The 18210-nt window shown below is 38.6% G+C and overlaps 1 protein-coding gene across 4 annotated transcripts in view; it reads left to right on the top strand.

Moving 5' to 3' along the window:
* Positions 1-18210, top strand: part of LOC136864528 (BTB/POZ domain-containing protein 7) — a 191115-nt gene that overhangs the window by 47759 nt on the left and 125146 nt on the right. For all 4 annotated transcript variants that reach the window (XM_067141627.2, XM_067141625.2, XM_067141626.2 and 1 more), the window contains one exon: positions 17318-17632. In XM_067141627.2, coding sequence (XP_066997728.1) covers positions 17318-17632 — 315 coding nt within the window. The remainder of the gene's footprint in view (positions 1-17317; positions 17633-18210) is intronic.

Below are 18210 nucleotides of genomic sequence, written 5' to 3'. Positions count from 1 at the left end.
CAGTTGGACGACGCTCATTCCTGTACATTCGGATACTTCTTAAGTAAGCACTTCATTTGGCTGTGATACTGCTTTGTTCCTGGAGCACTTTTCGGTTATTCCTTGTCTTCCTCCACCTAAATCGTAGAATGCGAATAATTTTTCAAAGTGTGTTTATACTTCCTTCGAAATTTGATAAAGTCTGTAGTTTTGCACAAATCTTTAAAGTGAGTGTCTTTTTTTCTGTAATTTAGAAATTATTTACCACTCGGCAAACAACTTGTTCATTAAAATTGTCTAGAGTGGCCTTCCATGATCTTCTGGGCCTTTTCTTACTAGGTGTTGAAAATGACAAGGCTTCCCCTGCCTGGACACTTTTCAGTGCATTCTTAATTCATCGGACAGAAGTAAAGGATACGCCAGTTGCTTCAGCCACTCATTTCAGTGCTGATTTTAGTTTCAATGGAACACCAAGCACAGCTTCTCTTTTCATAAATTGGTATACATTAGCAACCACTTCACAGGTTTGACTGTGAAGAACTTTGTCCTTTAACTTCCTTTGCACTGGTGGCATCTTCAACTCCAAGTGCTTTGACAGACACGGTGACAGCACATCCACTGCTGGCGACAGATTGAGCAGGGAGTACCAGACCTGAAGGCCGGGCACACTGTGCGTCTTGTTTACAGTATTGTCCTTTTATTTGCACGAGCTGTACTGTCGACCATAACTTCATCACTCATTGTCTCACAAAACTTATCTTTGCTATACCCCCTGTGGGCGGGGAACACAGACGAAGAATAAACCCATGGTATCACCTACCTGTCATAAAGAGGCGATGAAAAGGGGTGACCTAGGCACGGAAATGGATTGTGGCTTTGGAACCTTGAATTGGACCCTCTGTGGATGAGAAGGTTTGAATACATCCACAGGTAATCCCTGCCTGTTGTGGAAGGCGACTAAAAGGGTCATGTGATCATCGGTCCCCTCTCGAGGGTTTGGTATAGACCAATCAAAATTGATGTGCGTGCTGCTTGGGAAAGGGCCTCTTACATGTATGAATAAGCTTGAAAGACCAGACAGTATCCGCAACCTGTCGGGTGGGAGTGCTACGTACCTGGCAGTAGTATCCACATGATAACACAGGTCCCTGCACAGCCGAATGCCAAAGGATATTACTTATCAATTTATTTGTATTTCTTTCTTATTCTTATCACTCTGTTTAGGCTATTGTGTACGTGCTGTTATGGATGGTATGAAGATGGGAGCTCTGGTGCTCATTGCCTCAGTCAGTCCATATTAGACATCATTCAACATCAGTCCCCAGGCAGTACCTGCTATGACCAGGTGGGCATTGGTTGCTTGGTTCAGCTACAGAAGCCCCTGGTCGGAGTGGGTGGCATTCGGGGGAGGATGTTTTCAGACGTGGCTTAGTAACGACTGAAACCTGTCCTGGGTTGTCCACCACCCAGGTCTTCAACATTTGATTCCCTCAGGAGAGTAACTCCCTGGGAACAAGCACAGCATGAGAATATGTGATCCAGGTTCTCTAGGTTTCTGGTCGCTACCAGAACATGATTTCAAGCTGGTGAGATCCATCCTTCTCAGTCACCACATCAAAGCTGTCTATGCCAAACGTAAAGAACTTAAAAAAAAAAAAAAAAAAAATGCGCAATTGTAGTTTGTTCCTCAAGACCCATCAGGCTGATCAGTTGCTCAAGTGTGACCACTTTAGCGGAATCTCCATCGATTTGCAAGAGTACAAATCCTTGAATCTGGTTTGCGGAGTCATCTTCTACAGCGACGTGATTCTGAAAACTGATGATGAGCCGACGGAAGACATGAAGAACTGTGGCATGACACATGTCACGTGCATTGTGCACAAAGTCAACGGTGAAGATGTTGCCACTGGTGCTTTCATTGTCTCCTTCAAGCTGTCAATATTACCAGAGAAAATCAAGGTAACAACTTATAGTTGCGGTGTGAGGCCATACATCCCGTGCCACATGCGGTGCTGTAACTACCAAAGATTCGGACACATCGTATCTCATTCAAATAAGTCTATATGTGGTTCACATAGAAGAGAAATTCATGGCAGGGAACACTGCATGCCTCGAAATGTGTGCACTAACTGCCCTGGTCTTTATTCTCCTAGAGATAGAAACTGTCATGTATATCTCAGTGAGAAGAAGATTCAGGAGATTGTGAGTCCGGATGGTCTTTCCTACCAGGATGGGCATCCTAAGTTAAATTCCATAAATGCTCCCTCAAAGGAAATAGATTTTAGCATTATAGCATTGAGGCTGTCAAGTTTGTAGTTTGTTCTGTCATCACCATCTAGGATCGCTGCGACCAAAGTGGCACCTCCTGTGAGCAACACCCTGAGTAACAGCTCGAAGGTTGAGAAACCCCAGCCTTTAACCTCAAAGAAGCCTATGCCATCTAGGAAACCCAAGCCGGCACAGCAGAAGAGGAATTAAAAATCTCCCTCCCTCAAGAGGTCGGCGAAAGGTGGCCCCAAGCCAGCGGAGGTGGCATCATCGACCAGGGCATCTAAACAAGAACAGAAAGTGGGGAAGAATGGAGTCTTCCCAGGCGCTCCATCGCTGCTCCTATGAAGAGGAAAACGTGCTTTCAATCCGGAGGGTATGTAGTGTGTCTGTCAGCGCCAGCGCCTGCTTTAAAACCTGCACACTTTCATCGTAAGAGGACTCCCCGCCAATGAAAAACGTCAAAGAAGCTCAAGGCATACGTCACCTCATCTGGACGTCGAGCACCTATCTCCATTCTCAGATGGAGATGTTAGTGTTCAGGATAAGCCGCAGCTCACCGCTTAAGACCTAAAAATTTTTTAAAAGTCCTCAGTATGGCACTGTTACAGTGGACTCGTTGGCTGAATGGTCAGCGTATTGGCCTTCAGTTCAGAGGGTCCCGAGTTCGATTCCCGACCGGGTCGGGGATTTTAACCTTCATTGGTTAATTTCAATGGCCCGGGGACTGGGTGTTTGTGCTGTCTCCAACATCCCTGCAACTCACACACCAGACATAACACTATCCTCCACCACAATAACACGCAGTTACCTACACACGGCAGATGCCGCCCACCCTCATCGGAGGGTCTGCCTTACAAGGGCTGCACTCGGCTAGAAATAGCCACACGAAATTTTAAAAAAAGTGGAAATGTAATTGTTATGACAGGCATCTTACTGAGCTGTGCCAGCTTATCAGTTTGTTTGTGGCAAGTATGTTCTGTATTCAGAAAACTAATCTCAGACCAGGGCCCTGTTTCTCAAAAACATTTTTCACTATTATTATTAGTAAGAAACCAATAATCTTAACTAATATTATGACTTACGAGTGTTACATTTCATAGAGTTTTTAGCTAATAGTATTAGTTACGAGTTTATGAGCCAACATTATTAGTAGATATTCCTAATAATATTAGTAAATTGTTCATAGAAAACATGACTAATAAAAGTTACTCATATTATTGGGATTATTTTCATGAGTGTATTTTGATTCATAATCCATATTATTAGTGAAACCAAAGTGGGTGGTATTTTAATATTTTGGCATAAAATTGTGAAGATCAGTGAAATGGCTGACTGATTCAAAAAGTGATGAGGAGCGAGTATATATTCACCGTCCAACAAACATATGAATACAATGAGAGATTTAGGTTAGATTACAGAACATTTGATTATGTGCCTGTTAGGATGGGTAAAATCTTATAATGTCCCACTGCAAGGAATGAAGCACTAACCCCAAAACAGCAGCTTCAGATTGTACTCCACTTGTTAGATAGTGGTGCACAGTATCATTGTGTTTCTCATACACATAGTATTTCAAAAGTGACAGTCTGCAGAGTTGTGACAGCGACAGATGACACCTTTCTCATGATGTTGCATGTTGGTTGGCTGACTATGGTGAAGTATTTGCCATATTTGCTGAACTTGGTGGTATTCCTTTAGTACTTGATGCAATGCTCAAAATTGCTGCACCAAGTGTGTATGACCCAGCATTTCTTGATTGATATGGGAAACATTACTTGAACATAATGCTCATATGTGGACCAAATTTAGAATTCTACTATGCTTGTGTGAATTGGTCTGCTAGTGCCAACGATGCTAGGGCTCTAATGCTAAGTGACTTAAACAATAAAATGACTACTGGTGAGATAACTTTCCCTGGTGCAGTTCTTCTTAGAGACTCAATCTACCCTTTAAATGCTTGGTTTTACCACCAGTAAACCAAGATTTTGCTAGTCCATCTCAACAGAGATTCCTAAGAGCACACAAAAAAGAAAAAAAAGAAAAAAACAAGGAGGGTTACAGTGTACAATAGGCTGAAGATAGTAGACTCTTTAACCCAAAATCTTTCTGCAAAGAAAATTTCTTCTCTCACATTACTTTCAATTCTTTTACCCATTCTCCTATGTATCAAAGTCAGAACAACAAAAATATTATGTGAGCCTATTAAACATATGGATTAATAGTCAGTTGTAGTCAAGCACTAGCCTACTGCTGGGAACAGACTCAAACCAAGAACGTACAGCGCCTCCTAGAGAACAAGGCCTGGCAATACGATTCGTGACGTCACGCAACTGGGCTCAGCCGTGACCACCACGGCTCAGTGCGAGTGGATAGTAGATGAAGCTAACTCCTTACGAAAATTGAAAAATACGCTGGTTAAAGTGCATTCTACGAATATTCATTCTCGTAGACGCGCATATCGGAAGCGAAATGAGTAATATACCGTAATAATTAGAAAGAACAATTAAAAATGCAAAGAAGAATTTTTTAAGGGTCTTAATACTGAACAACTTTAATAATATGTTTATATGACACTTTCTTACGTATATTTAAGAGTAAAAAATGATCAGTTCCTTTTACAAAACTCGCCATAAGACCTCTCTCTGTCGGTGCGACGCAAAAAAAGAAAAAGCAAGCTTTTACAGAACTGAACTTGCTGATGAAAGGTAAAAAACAACATGTAAGTACAGAAAAAGCTATTAAATAAAAATAATAACGTATAAACTACCTTACTTACAGTATATTAGTAGCAGTCCAGGAACATGCAAGCTGTAATGCTCAGTGTTGTCGGTCATGAAAACAGGTAAACAAAATTTTTACAATAGAAGCCTCACATAAATTAAGGGCGTGAAGAGCCCACACAATTTGGCTGTTATGCAAAGAGAATGATTATAGTACATGCCAACAATAGTTTGTTCATCAAGTCATCAAAATTATATTTGCATTCCCTAGTGTAAATAAATGTACTTATATGATTTTGGACCCTGATTCAAATAACCAGAACAGGAAAAAAATTGAAATTCTTAAATTTGAAAAGTAGCATGCCAATTATTATTATATTTAAACTGACCTTCAGCCAGACATTTTCTGAAATTGTTTTCAATTTAACTTCACCAGGTTGCTTAAAATTGAAATGGACATGAGGTGAACATTATATAAGAAAATATAAAAGGAAATCTCTATGAACAGTAATTGTTAAAATCCTAAGAAACCATATTAAGAACTTGCATCCCTGCCATTACATTAATAAAAAAAAGTAGCAGAACACACACTGAACTACTCATTTCACGCTTTATGAACCAGCTGCATTATATAGATATGACACACATGAGATCAATTAAGTAATTAATCCCCAATTTTTCACAGATGCATGTTAGATTCATTACATAACAAAAGCTGGAAGGAGTACTTTCTCCAAGAGGAAATTCATAACCAGAGTGTGAATAGGCTATAATGCTGGAAGAGGAAATTCATAATTGAATTCACAATTACTCAAACAGGAATGTTTACTACTGAAGGAACTTACAGTGATTAGCCCTGAATTCAGAGTTTACACATTCCCTTTGAATGGAATTCATAGAGGTTCATCAACTCAGTGATTAATAATAGTAATGTACTAAAAAAAATTAGAAAGTCTCAGCTTACCACAGACAAAAGGAAAGGAAGGTTAATGATTTTGTAGGATATGTGCCACCAAGGTAATGAACCGTATTTGTTAAATGACAAAATACCTGTTTAACATAAAAGGTGCCCTCTCAAATGTAATATCACTCCCTGAAAACGTAACACCTGGCAATAAATATGATAAAATAAAAGTGCTCTTGTGTTATTACTGTATTCTCTTCTAAAGAAACTACTGTGGAAAATAGAGCTACTAAATTTGTTCCTTTTCAGAGCAGTTCCAGTCTTTTTTTTTACAGATATTGAACTTAATTTTTCTTCAAATTCCTGGAAGTTCTTGAAAGAAACAGTACTGACATGAGCTTCATAGGTCTCTAAACTTTGAGCAAGAGCCTTGGCCAAACTTTCATTGTCTACTCGACAACGTCTATCGTCTGGAGCTTCTCTGTGGGCAAATGTGGTATCAGACAAGTACTCTGGGCAGTTTGGAAACTGAGAAGGAACAGCTCCTGAAACGTTTAGACCAAGTTAGAATGCATTCGCCTAGATATAAATGCGCTCGTCTATTAATTCATGGCACCACTTACTTCACAGGACCATGTCATGTCTTAGATATATCTGGTTAATTTTAATATAAAATGAATAGTACACAAGGAGACAGAGAAAAATCATTGAACTTATAATAATTATACAGAACCTAACATAGTTGCAATAAACACAATAACATTGCTGTCTAGCCTGAACTAAAAATATTAACCCACACTAAGTGGTATTTTCCCTCATGCGATATAATAAACAGAACTGGCTCACTTGCAGTTAAGGGTCCAGCACAGAAGGAATACTTGAAAGCCAATACCTTACATACCTTCATAATTTAGGCCCTATAAGTTTTCCCAGAATATCACTATACCCACAACAGTAGTCCTATGAAGTAATGTGAATACTCAGCACATTCCAGACTAAATGTAATAACTGGTCAATTCAATACAGCAAATGCTTAAATCAGTAAGATATAAATCACCCTAAAAATCTACTATTTCATTCATCAATAGCAAAGATATAAGAGACCTATCCACAAACCTTTCACAAGCCTTGGATGAGATAAAGGTGCAGTCAATAATTTCCCATTTCTCTCATCATACATGCTGGTCGTCCATTCAACCTCATGAGTTTTGAAATGGAGCTCGCACGCCTACAACACAGGGCTCCATTTCAAGGACCATTCCACAACTTAAGTGATTGAATGATTGAAATCATATATAATACACTAATAACTAAGACTTACCTCTGCAGTTTTGGAAGGAACGAAATCATCCCGGCGAATAGCTCGTAACCACTTAGCTCTCTCCGAGTCGTCAGTTGGAAACGAGAAAACACTCACTTTAGGGCCAGTGCGATAATTGCCCTTACAGTTTGGAACACTGCATTTTTGAGGCATCGTTATTCATAATTTGAAAAACTGATCGCAATTCACAACACACCATTAAAAATAAACTCAGTTCTAACCTCACGTGGTGGCCATGCCAGCACTTTAAACACAATTTATCAATATTAACAATTTATAAGTACCATCACCTTTAACTGAACTTACACTAATAGGAATATTAAGCGAGTGTTAACACACAAGACTCGATTAACATTAATATAATCGATGAAAAACACACATAATAGGGAAACGCGTCCTCATACACCAAGCAGCAACAAGCTGAGTTACTGGCATGGGCCAACTTCAACATACGTCATCAGCTACTCTCATTCGTATTGCCAGGCCTTGTTCTCTAGGAGGCGCTGGAACGTATGCACCAAAACGATTCTAACCTCCAATTGGATCAGCTGACTGATGAACGGAGGCGTGCGGTGAACACATTCGTTACCCCAGTTGCAAAAATGTTTTTTAAATATAAGCAATCGTAGCCCCTCTACACTCTCTAAAGTAAACATTACCATTTTATATGGCTGCATTTTTTGTGAAAAGGTCTACCTGTGAAAGATCTTTCATGAATATTTTCAACCACACACTCGCACATATTTCCAAATTGATATTCACTGCAGTGACTATGCCATCATAACTTAATCTATAGCAGATTTTAAACAATGTACTTACAGTTTCACACGGCGACGCTTCGTGATAGTACAGTCATGGTTTTCACAAAAATGCACTGGGGCTAACTTTTGTATTTAACTTAAAAATTCTAACCTAGACTGAATCAGAAAAATTTAACTGGTATTTTACCATCGCCGAAGTTTTATAGTTTCACTCGCTTACTGAGTGTGCGTGCATCAACAACAAACGAGGAAAAATTTTCAACACAACATATAACACGTTATATTCATGAAGAATGCCACAGAAGCCTCGAAACCTTCACCTATAATCCAAGAGCAACACTACAAAAATTCAATATATGCCATCACAGACAGACAAATACAAAATTCTTTTACTTCATGCTTAGCTCTGTATTCATGTTAAGCAACCTAAATAAATTTCTGCGCCTATCGGAAAACATACTCTACGCGTGCCATCAAACAGTTGCACCTCCCGAAATCTCAAAATAAAATATATTCTTCCATATTACATTTTATTTCATAAACTGACTCTGTTTTTTCTTTTTCTATTTAGCAAGGAGATGTGCAAGTGGCTATACTGTTAACATGTTGATATTTTTCTTGTAGACTCTAGTGCGTGGCGCTGAACACTTTGGGTGTCAAGTATTAAAACTAACACACTTTACCTAAGCTAGCTGTCCCACCGGGTGAGTTCGCTGTCCGGTTAGGGTCGCGCAGCTGTGAGCTTGCGTCCGGGAGATAGTGGGTTCGAACCCCACTGCTGGCAGCCCTGAAGATGGTTTTCCGTGGTTTCCCATTTTCACACCAGGCAAATGCTGGGGCTGTGCCCTAATTAAGGCCATAGCTGCTTCCTTCCCACTCCCAGCCCTTTCTTATACCACCATCCCCATAAGACCTATCTGTGTTGTTGCAGCAAAGAGCAACTTGTAAAAGGGGGGGGGGGGGGAGAAAGCATACTAACATTATGGTTACTATCCTCCTTCAGTATCATTCCACCACAGTTCAAATATTTGATTTTTGTTATAAACTTTGATCACTTTCTGTTCTTTTTTTATTGCTTGCCACAAGGTATTGCTTTGCATTCACTAGCTAAAGGAGGCTATCGTAACGTCTTGAAATTCCAGGTTTATGTAATATATCAACAGAAAATTTACACTGCACTTCCTGTATCAATCAGTCATTCCAGATCTCATTTAGGCCAGTCACCCAGGTAGCAGATCCCCTATCTGTTCTTTTCATAGCCTTTTTTTAAATGATTGCAAAGAAATTGGAAATTTATTGAACATCTCCCTTGTTAAGTTATTCCAATCACTAACTCCCTGTCCTATAAACAAATATTTGCCCCAATTTGTCCTCTTGAATTCCAGCTTTATCTTCATATTGTGATCTTTCCTACTTTTAAGGGCAACACTCAAACTTATTCGTCTACTGATGTCATTCCACGCCATCTCTCCACTGACACCTCGGAACATATCACTTATGATATAGATGTTGATTCCCATGGGGAACCTGAAATATTTGTCCCAAATGAGTAAATTTTGGTAATGAGACAAAGTCTCTCATAGAGCATTGGCACTGCCAGTGGCTCCAAGTAGCCTGCGCAGTGGCCTCCATGGTATGCACTAGCCATGCATCTTGGTAAGTGTGCTATTTACCAGCTGATGAGCACAACTTAGCACACTAGGGCGAAACGCTGGCAACCAGGAATGAGTTAGCTGGAAAAATTTATAGTGTCCAATAATGGACCATTTACGTATCACTTGGTCGAGCAGCTAGTCTCCTTTCTCCCAAGTCTTCCCAGCCCAAACTTTGCAACATTTTTGTAATGCTACTCTTTTTGTCGGCAATCACCCACAACAAATCGAGCTGCGTTTCTTTGGATTTTTTCCAGTTCTTAAATCAAGTAATCCTTGTGAGGGTCCCATATGCTGGAACCATACTCTAGTTGGGGTCTTACCAGAGACTTATATGCCCTCTCCTTTACATCCTTACTACAACCCCTAAATACCCTCATAACCTTGTGCAGAGATCTGTACCCTTTATTTACAGTGATATTTATGTGATTACCCCAATGAGGATCTTCCTGATTATTAACTCATTGCGGACCGTGGACAGCGTAAGACGTTTAAGCTTGCTCCTATGCTGCGGGCCACGGACGGCGTAAGACGTTTAATGTTCCGCGCGAAGCAATGCTGTTCATATTCGTCATCTATGCAGTCTTACACCTTAGTGAGCGTTACTGGTTGTAGCAGGAAGTTGGTTTACCTTTTTGAGATAACCCTGGCGTTGAGTGGGCTCATGTTATCTTAGCTGTTTTAGTGGGAATATCTCAGCACTTCCTCGCGCGTCAAGTCGGTACTTGAGATTTCAATGCAGTGCGTGTCGTTCTTACCGAGTGTAGTATAATGGCTTATAAAACAAAGTTTCTTACGGAAGATAAATTATTAGATATTGTTCACAATGATTATTCTGGTGATGAACCTATTCCTCAAATAGACACAGATAGTGAAAGTGAGAGTGACGAGGAAATTCCGATTCCCGAATCGGATACGCCTATAGAGGAAGGTGAAGTGTCTGATATATATCATCCTAGTTATTGTCCACCTGTTCCACTATTTAGAGAGAATTCAGTTATAAATGTTCAAATAGAAAATAAGCAGGATATTTTGAGTTACGTGAGTATTTTCATGAATGACGAATTTTATCAGTATGTGTGTGAGCAGACCAATCTATACGCGAGTCAAGTGATAAGTGCGGCGCCCCGGCCTTTCACAAAGAATTCGATCATGCAATCGTGGAAACCGATTAGTCAAAATCCTGATATAAAAATATACTGGACCGAAGACCCTGTTTTTCATACTCTGATATTTTCTAAAACAATGTTCCGAATACGGTTCCTTCATATTCTTTCATTTCTTCACTTCACTGACAGTAATCATTATGCCGAAAATACAGATAGACTGTATAAAATTGGATGTATTTTGAAACCTGTGACACCAGATATCACACCCTAAATATTTACTAGAGGTAAGCACGAAGTATCATTTTTCTAACAGTCATAGTTTAGGAGTAATTGTAAATTTTATTAAGTAATGCACGTCAAGAGGGCCGGGCATGAAAATGGCTGATCCAGGCATTCAAGTGTCCCGCTCAGAAGCAGGTATTCAACGTGTTAACACCTAGGTACTTACAATGATCCCCAAAAGGAACTTTCACCTCATCAACGCAGTAATTAAAACTGAGAGGACTTTTCCTATTTGTGAAACTCACAACCTGAGTTTTAACCCCGTTTATCATTATACCACTGCCTACCGTCCATCTCACAACATTATAGAGGTCATTTTGCAGTTGCTCACAATCTTGTAACTTAATTATTACTCTGTAAAAATCCTTATCTCTGATTCCACTTCTTTATACATATCATTGATATATATAAGAAAACATGTAGATCCAATAATACTGCCTCGAGGAATTCCCCTCTAATACTGCCTTGAGGAATTCCCCTCTTAATTATTACAGGGACAGATAAAGCTTTGCCTACTCTAATTCTCCGAGTTCTACTTTCTAGAATCATAGCCACCCATTCAGTTACTCTTTTATCAAGTCCAATTGCACTCATTTTTGTCAGTAGTCTCCCATGATCTTCCCTCTCAAATGCCTTAGATAGGTCAATAGTGATACAGTCCATTTGACCTCCTGAATCCAGGATATCTGCTATACCTTGTTGGAATCCTACAAGTTGGGCTTCAGTGGAATAACCTTTCCTAAACCTTCTATCAAACCAGTTATTAATTTTGCAAACATACACAGGGGCTATTACAGCAACTCTCCATTCATTTGGTATAGCTCCTTCATGTAAACAATAATCAAATAAGTACATCAGTTATGGTACTATATCCTAACCCATTGTCTTTAATATATCCCCCAAAACCTTATCAATTCCAGATGCTTTTCTAGTTTTCAACTTTTGTATCTTACTGTAAATGTTGTCATTGTTGTAGCTTATGTTGTATATAAAAAGGACATACGTGAAAGAACATTTGAGCGATTATCAGGAGAAAGTATTATTTTGTTTTTAATTACTATGTTACTTTTCCCCTTTCATGCTAAAGAGAGATGATAATGTCTCTCGGCAAACCCTGCATGCAGAAATTACAGTAGAAGTTCCGTTAACCGAAATAAATTGGTTTCATAGTTTTGGATAATGAAAATTTTGGATAAGAAATTGAGGATTTTTGGTATCAAAAGATAGGAAATGATGCCTACACCATTTCAGATTGAGGTCATTGTTTCAGTTGACTGTATTTTAGTTACTGTAGAATCAATACGTAAATCTTTTTGTGCACTTGGGTGATTTAAAAGTAGGCAAGTAGCAGAAATTCGGAAATGGATCAATGTACACAAATTTAACATTCTCAAGTGCAGTACTATTGCAATTTTTTCCAAAAAAAAAAATCTAATATTGTTCAGTTTTTCCTTGTGGCAGTATCTCACAATTTTTTTTTTTAATGTCATCTGAAGGTCTGGCTCATTACTTCGCTCAACAAAGTGTAAAGTTATCTGACAAAACATAAACATTTTTGTAGAAAAGTCCTAATTTGTAGATAAATTACTGACACACTAATTACAGTAAGAGGAAATACACTTACCTCTAATGCATTAAATACATCTTCAGCAGTGACACGGATGTACTCTTCTAAGGGCTGGTTCATCCACCTACTGGTAAAGTAGCGCGTAACTTGCCCTCCGCATAAAAGGATGTTTCCGTTCGACCACTCCCAGGTAGCACTATCGGCAGCATAAATCGTAGTTACCCGGCGCATAATGTATCGGCCTCTTGGAGGGCCCGATAAGACTTTACCTGCCGGGCAATTTTTAAGAGCTGAACATTATTAGCCGTATTTCTGGTGACATACAACAACATACAACTGAAAAAAGCATGATACTGTAACGGTGTTCGATATTGTATTGCAGGATTTTGAACAGTAATGCTTCCCTTGAGTTGCAACGGTTACAACAGCCTCTCGCATCGGTGGCATAGGGAGCACATTTTATACGTCAAGCTTTTGCAAAGAAACTCTAAAAGGATATAAAATCAAAACCTATTTGGAAATCATTTCAAATGGGCTTTAATTTTCTATTTTTTCAGTTTTCAGACTCCAGTGTAAGTTGCTGTCTGTACCCGCATTGGTGCTAGCGTTCTCGTAGCGTAATTGCTACGCGTTCGCTTCGTAATACGAAGTAGGCAGGTTCGAGCTTTCATTATGACGAATCTTTTTTTGTTTTCATTATTAGCGTTGTATTAATCTGTATGCCTCTTTTCATACGTTCTTTTGTTAATATATTTCATTAAAATGTTTAAACACAATATCATGTCTACTAGGAATATGCTTTATGTGTGCTACTTGTAGAAAGTGATGTTATTATTAATAAATCATATATGACTGTCACCCAGGTAGCAGATTCCCTAACAGGTTTTTACATAGTCTTCTTGTAAATGATTTTGAATAAATTGGAAACTTTTCCATTCCCGAATTCCTCTTCCTATGAATGGATATTAACCTGATTAGTTCTTTACATTTACAGGACCGTACCTTGCAACTTTATCTTCATAAAGTTAAACATTAGAATGAAATGCATTATCAATAAATGGAAACGTGGAACTAAACGAGGTCTCAGAGCTAGTTGCACATAGATCATCGTGGAGATACTTAATCAATTCACAGAAGCCTGTGGATAGAATGCTCAAAGGCAATGGAAGATGTGTGCGTATATACGTACATGGAAGTGCGTAAAAGAGAGTTAAGAACAATGGCAGGGAATGAAAATAATTTATAAAATGTAAATTAGAAAGACGATGAAATCCTGCGTACCTTCTATTACGGAGCGAGCGACTTGACCAATCTACTACAAGAATACTTTCCAAAGACGTTGCCTTGCATGACAGGTTATAACTGGCGTAAGAAAATGTAATCTCGAGATTTTAATTCCAATAAGGTATTGATTTTGAAGTTCAGAGATTAAAATCATGAAAGTTTGACATGAATCGTTGTCCATAACTCTTAAGACTCCCCTTCTTAGGCTTTTTGGTGATAATCAGCAGATGCAAGCACAGGAAAATAAGACAGTCGAAATGAGTTTCATACATCTGACGATAGATAGCACCACACTCGAAAGCGAGAAGTTGCTGAAAATCAGTCCAGCCAACTCTGTATATCGGTGTCTAGCTCCGGGTATCTACCCAGCGCTTGCGCGGATGTGTTTGCATGCAATCCAAAGTACCAGCTGATTTACACTCCCAGGTCGTTTACCTCCCGGGCAGCTGCCAACCACTTTACGAGCAGATGGTCGAACCGGTCCTAAGACGATCTCATTATCTGTAGTAAACTGTTTTCTTTTGGCCTATAACACCATATTACATGTAAAAACTCTCATTTTTAGGTCCATATTGAAATGCACCAATACACACGGACATATAGCAGAAGCAATCTTATCAATGCCTAAGATTTATGTAGCCGAATGTCCCTTTCGACTGTAGCCTTTAACAGTTTCTAACTCTACAATGTCAACTAGTCATTTTAAGTTTGTTTGGTAAATGATCAACAAGACATATTCAATGGTCAATATTAATTAATGATTGTAACGTATCAAAGCCACATGAGGATTAACGTGCAATACCAATTAAATTAACACGTATATAAAAACAAAAACCTCAGAAGTTTTAAGTTTGAGAGAATTCTGTAATTTTTAACCAAGACTCTGGACTACTATGTCACAATACACTCAGTTGTTCATTTAACGTTAGAACGAAAGAAGAAGTGCATGAAACCTTTTAGCCAGAATTTCATTCTGTCATGTTATCATTGAATCTTAGATATGTGTTAATGAATTAAGTCATTTACCCTAACCTTGGCACTGTTATTTTAATCACAACTAACTGCCAGTTCATACATTGTATATCATAACTGCAATTCAACAAAATGTGTTACCTAATTAGTGTTAAGACTATAATTAAGTGTGATTAATTGTAAATACATCAAAATTATAACTTAACCTTGAGACGTTATAAATGGCTGAGGATGCTTGGTAGACGAGCGAAACATGTCTCAACTGAAGTATTAAGTCAAGGATAAAATCCTAACAATAAAAACTTTTTCATGTAGTGAGTAGGTGGAAAGCAAATCAATATTTATATTATTTTATAACACCATAGCCATTATGTCCTGTTCATTGAAAACTATTTCAGGCTCATCAACATTTAACCATTCACTGATCTCACTTTGTTCAGTATTTTCACAGCCTGGAAATTTTTCACGAATATTCTCGAAGTTCTCTCCTCCACCAACCTCGCCACCAAGCACAATTCCATCAAAGAGTTTGTTCCAGTATTTTTCTAGTATAAAACACTTCCGTTTCTCCCATGATTGGGCACATCAGTATAAAACATATTTATTGGTTTCAACATTTATGGGATGCTTTTTAGTTCATTTGAGACTTACAGTAGATATCTCAGAAAAAAATCAGTGGTAATTAGTTTTGAAGCATTCAATTACCCTTTGGTCTAAAGGTTGTATCAGGCTCGTGACATTCAGTTGCAAATATCTCACAATTATTTCAGCATTGCTTAAATTCTGAGGGTAGGTTGGTGCATTATCAACTAACAAAATAACCTTTCTTGGTAAGTTTTTTGTCTTTAAATGATTCAGCACTGGGGACACACTCACTTAACAAATCGGATGACATCCCAAGATTTTATTTTGTTTACGGTAGTAGATGGGAAGGATATGTTTTGAAAGGTCTTTGAAAGCCCTCAGTTTCTTGTGACTCCGTATGTACATAACCCTCATATGATGTGCACCTGCAGCATTACTACAGATTAAAATGATTATTAATTGTTTATTCATTTTTGTCCAGGCAGATAGTTTTCTTCTTTAGAAGCAAAAGATTTTCTGTTAATTTTAAAATTTAATCCGGTTGTATCTGCACTATTCGGGAGATAGCTGGTTTGAACCCCACTGTCGGCAGTCCTGAAGAGGGTTTTCCATGATTTCCCATTTTCACATCAGGTACCTTAATTAAGGCCACGGTCACTTCCCATTCTGAGCCCTATCCCATCGTTGTCATAAGATCTATCTCTTGTCAGTTTATTCTTATAACATAAGACACTGACAGATTCACTCAACCATTGTTACAACGAACCTTTATTAAGAGTCTAACGGGCGCTGACCAGTCTCATGTGATAAAGCTCTAGCTATGTAGTGATTCATGGGTATATTCATTAGTGACTCATCTCCATTATCCTTGCTGCCTGCCTGGTGGCTGTGATTGTTATGGTGTCAAATCTGTATGGTCTGACACCATGGTCAGCCCATTTGAGTCCCATTGGTGAAAAAAAAATCATCAAAATGTTGGGTGACAAGGTAGAAGAAGTGGTGGTATATAATTTCTAATTACTGGATTGCGTGCTAAAAGTCTGGATTAATTTCCAAATCTCTCTGCAGTGTTCATGTGGAGTAAGGCCATATGATGCTGTTGGTAATTTGCTCGTCATTTGGAGACATTAAGTCTTGAGCAGATAAATAAATAATCCCCTTAGTATTATTCGACAGGAGTAGGCTAGATGCCGACTTGTTGTTTCACCCTCTTCTCACATCATCATCATCATCTCCATCTCCTCACACCTACATACACAGGTCGCCCATGGGCATCAAATAAAAGACCTGCACCAGAACACCTTGGTCACTCCCAGCACTAAAAGACTAATACTAATACTAAGATAAATACTAATTGTCCTTGTTCTTTTCTTATCTTCAAAAAAAAAAAAAAAAAAAAAAAGGAAAAGAGGTTTTCCTCCAAAAACTGGACAATTATCATTCGTGTAAAGTAGAAAGCATTGTGGCAAGTTGGCCACATGGTTTGAGCCACGTAGTTGTGAGCTTGCATTAAGGAAACGGTGGGTTCAAGCCCCACTGTCTGCAGCAGAGGAGCTGGTTTTCCATAGTTTCCCATTTTCACACCAAACCACGTTTGTTTCCTTCCTAATCTTAGACCTTTCCTATTCCATTGTCACCATAAGTCATGTTGGTGTCAGTGCTATAGGAAATAATAGCAGGAAGCAACAGCCCATTTTGGTTCAATGGTATTTCGGTTAACAGGGTTTCGATTAATGGTTTTACTGTAGTCACTATTACTGTGAAAGTATCTTAAATCCTTCCTCCACTAACTGCATCAAAAGGCAAGCATTATTTTAAATGAGAGCTTATGAAGCCTGTTATAAGTTGTAAACTTGAAAAGTATCCCACTGAAAACTGCTACTTGTAATGTGATATTTTCATTGTTTTAGGTCCAGGCTCTTACGAATACAGGTCGAACTCGGCCCAGCCCACTTGAAGAGGCCATGGAATTATACCAGATAGGAAGATTCCTAGAATTGGATATCTTGGCCCAAGGTTGTGAAGATTTGATCCTGGAGTGGCTTTCTCTTGAATCATTGCCAACAGTATTAAAGTGGGGTTGTCAACCACATGGTTCAGCATGGGTCCACAGGCAGGCTCTTCACTTTCTTAGGGAGGAGTTCCAGGCAGTGGCACAGTCCCCTGTTCTGCACCAGCTTGATAAAGTACAACTAATTGATGCACTCACCAGTCATTTTCTTCAGGTACTCTTCTCTTTTTATGATTGTGTGTGTATAACATTTGTAGATTCCTTGCCCTTGATCATTATCATGTTTAATCTGGAAGACAGGTTCAGTTCATTATTATGCAGAGTTCCTTATTGACTTGCATAAATTATGCATGTATTTTATATTTATAAAAATATAATGACATGCACTAAATAATAATAATAATAATAATAATAATAATAATAATAATAATAATAATAATAATAATGTGTGGAATAATGTGTTTAACTTCCCTTCAAATTCTTGTAATTTACAAGGCACTGGAAAAGGGTTCTTTGGTGTGCCAATAAATCTGCTGACAAAAATATCTTGTGTTAAAGTTAAATCACTCTTAAATGGCAACAGATCACACCAGGATTTGATCCTGCAACTTTGAATATAAAAGATGATGTATTTTGAGTTCTCAGCTTTAAGGCTGGTTGGATTTGCAACGTTTTCACTACTGTATAAGCTGTCACAGATATATGTCATTAAAGAGGTGTTGCTAGAGAAAGGAGGGTTGAGGTAGTTTCCTGTTGCTTTCCTTAATAAGCCAGAAGGTGCTGCTACACATT

The sequence above is a fragment of the Anabrus simplex genome, chromosome 2, assembly GCF_040414725.1.
Source record: "Anabrus simplex isolate iqAnaSimp1 chromosome 2, ASM4041472v1, whole genome shotgun sequence".
Classification (NCBI taxonomy): Eukaryota; Metazoa; Arthropoda; class Insecta; order Orthoptera; family Tettigoniidae; genus Anabrus; species Anabrus simplex.
The sequence above is the reverse complement of the archived record's forward strand: the minus strand, read 5'-3'. Positions and strand labels throughout refer to the sequence as shown.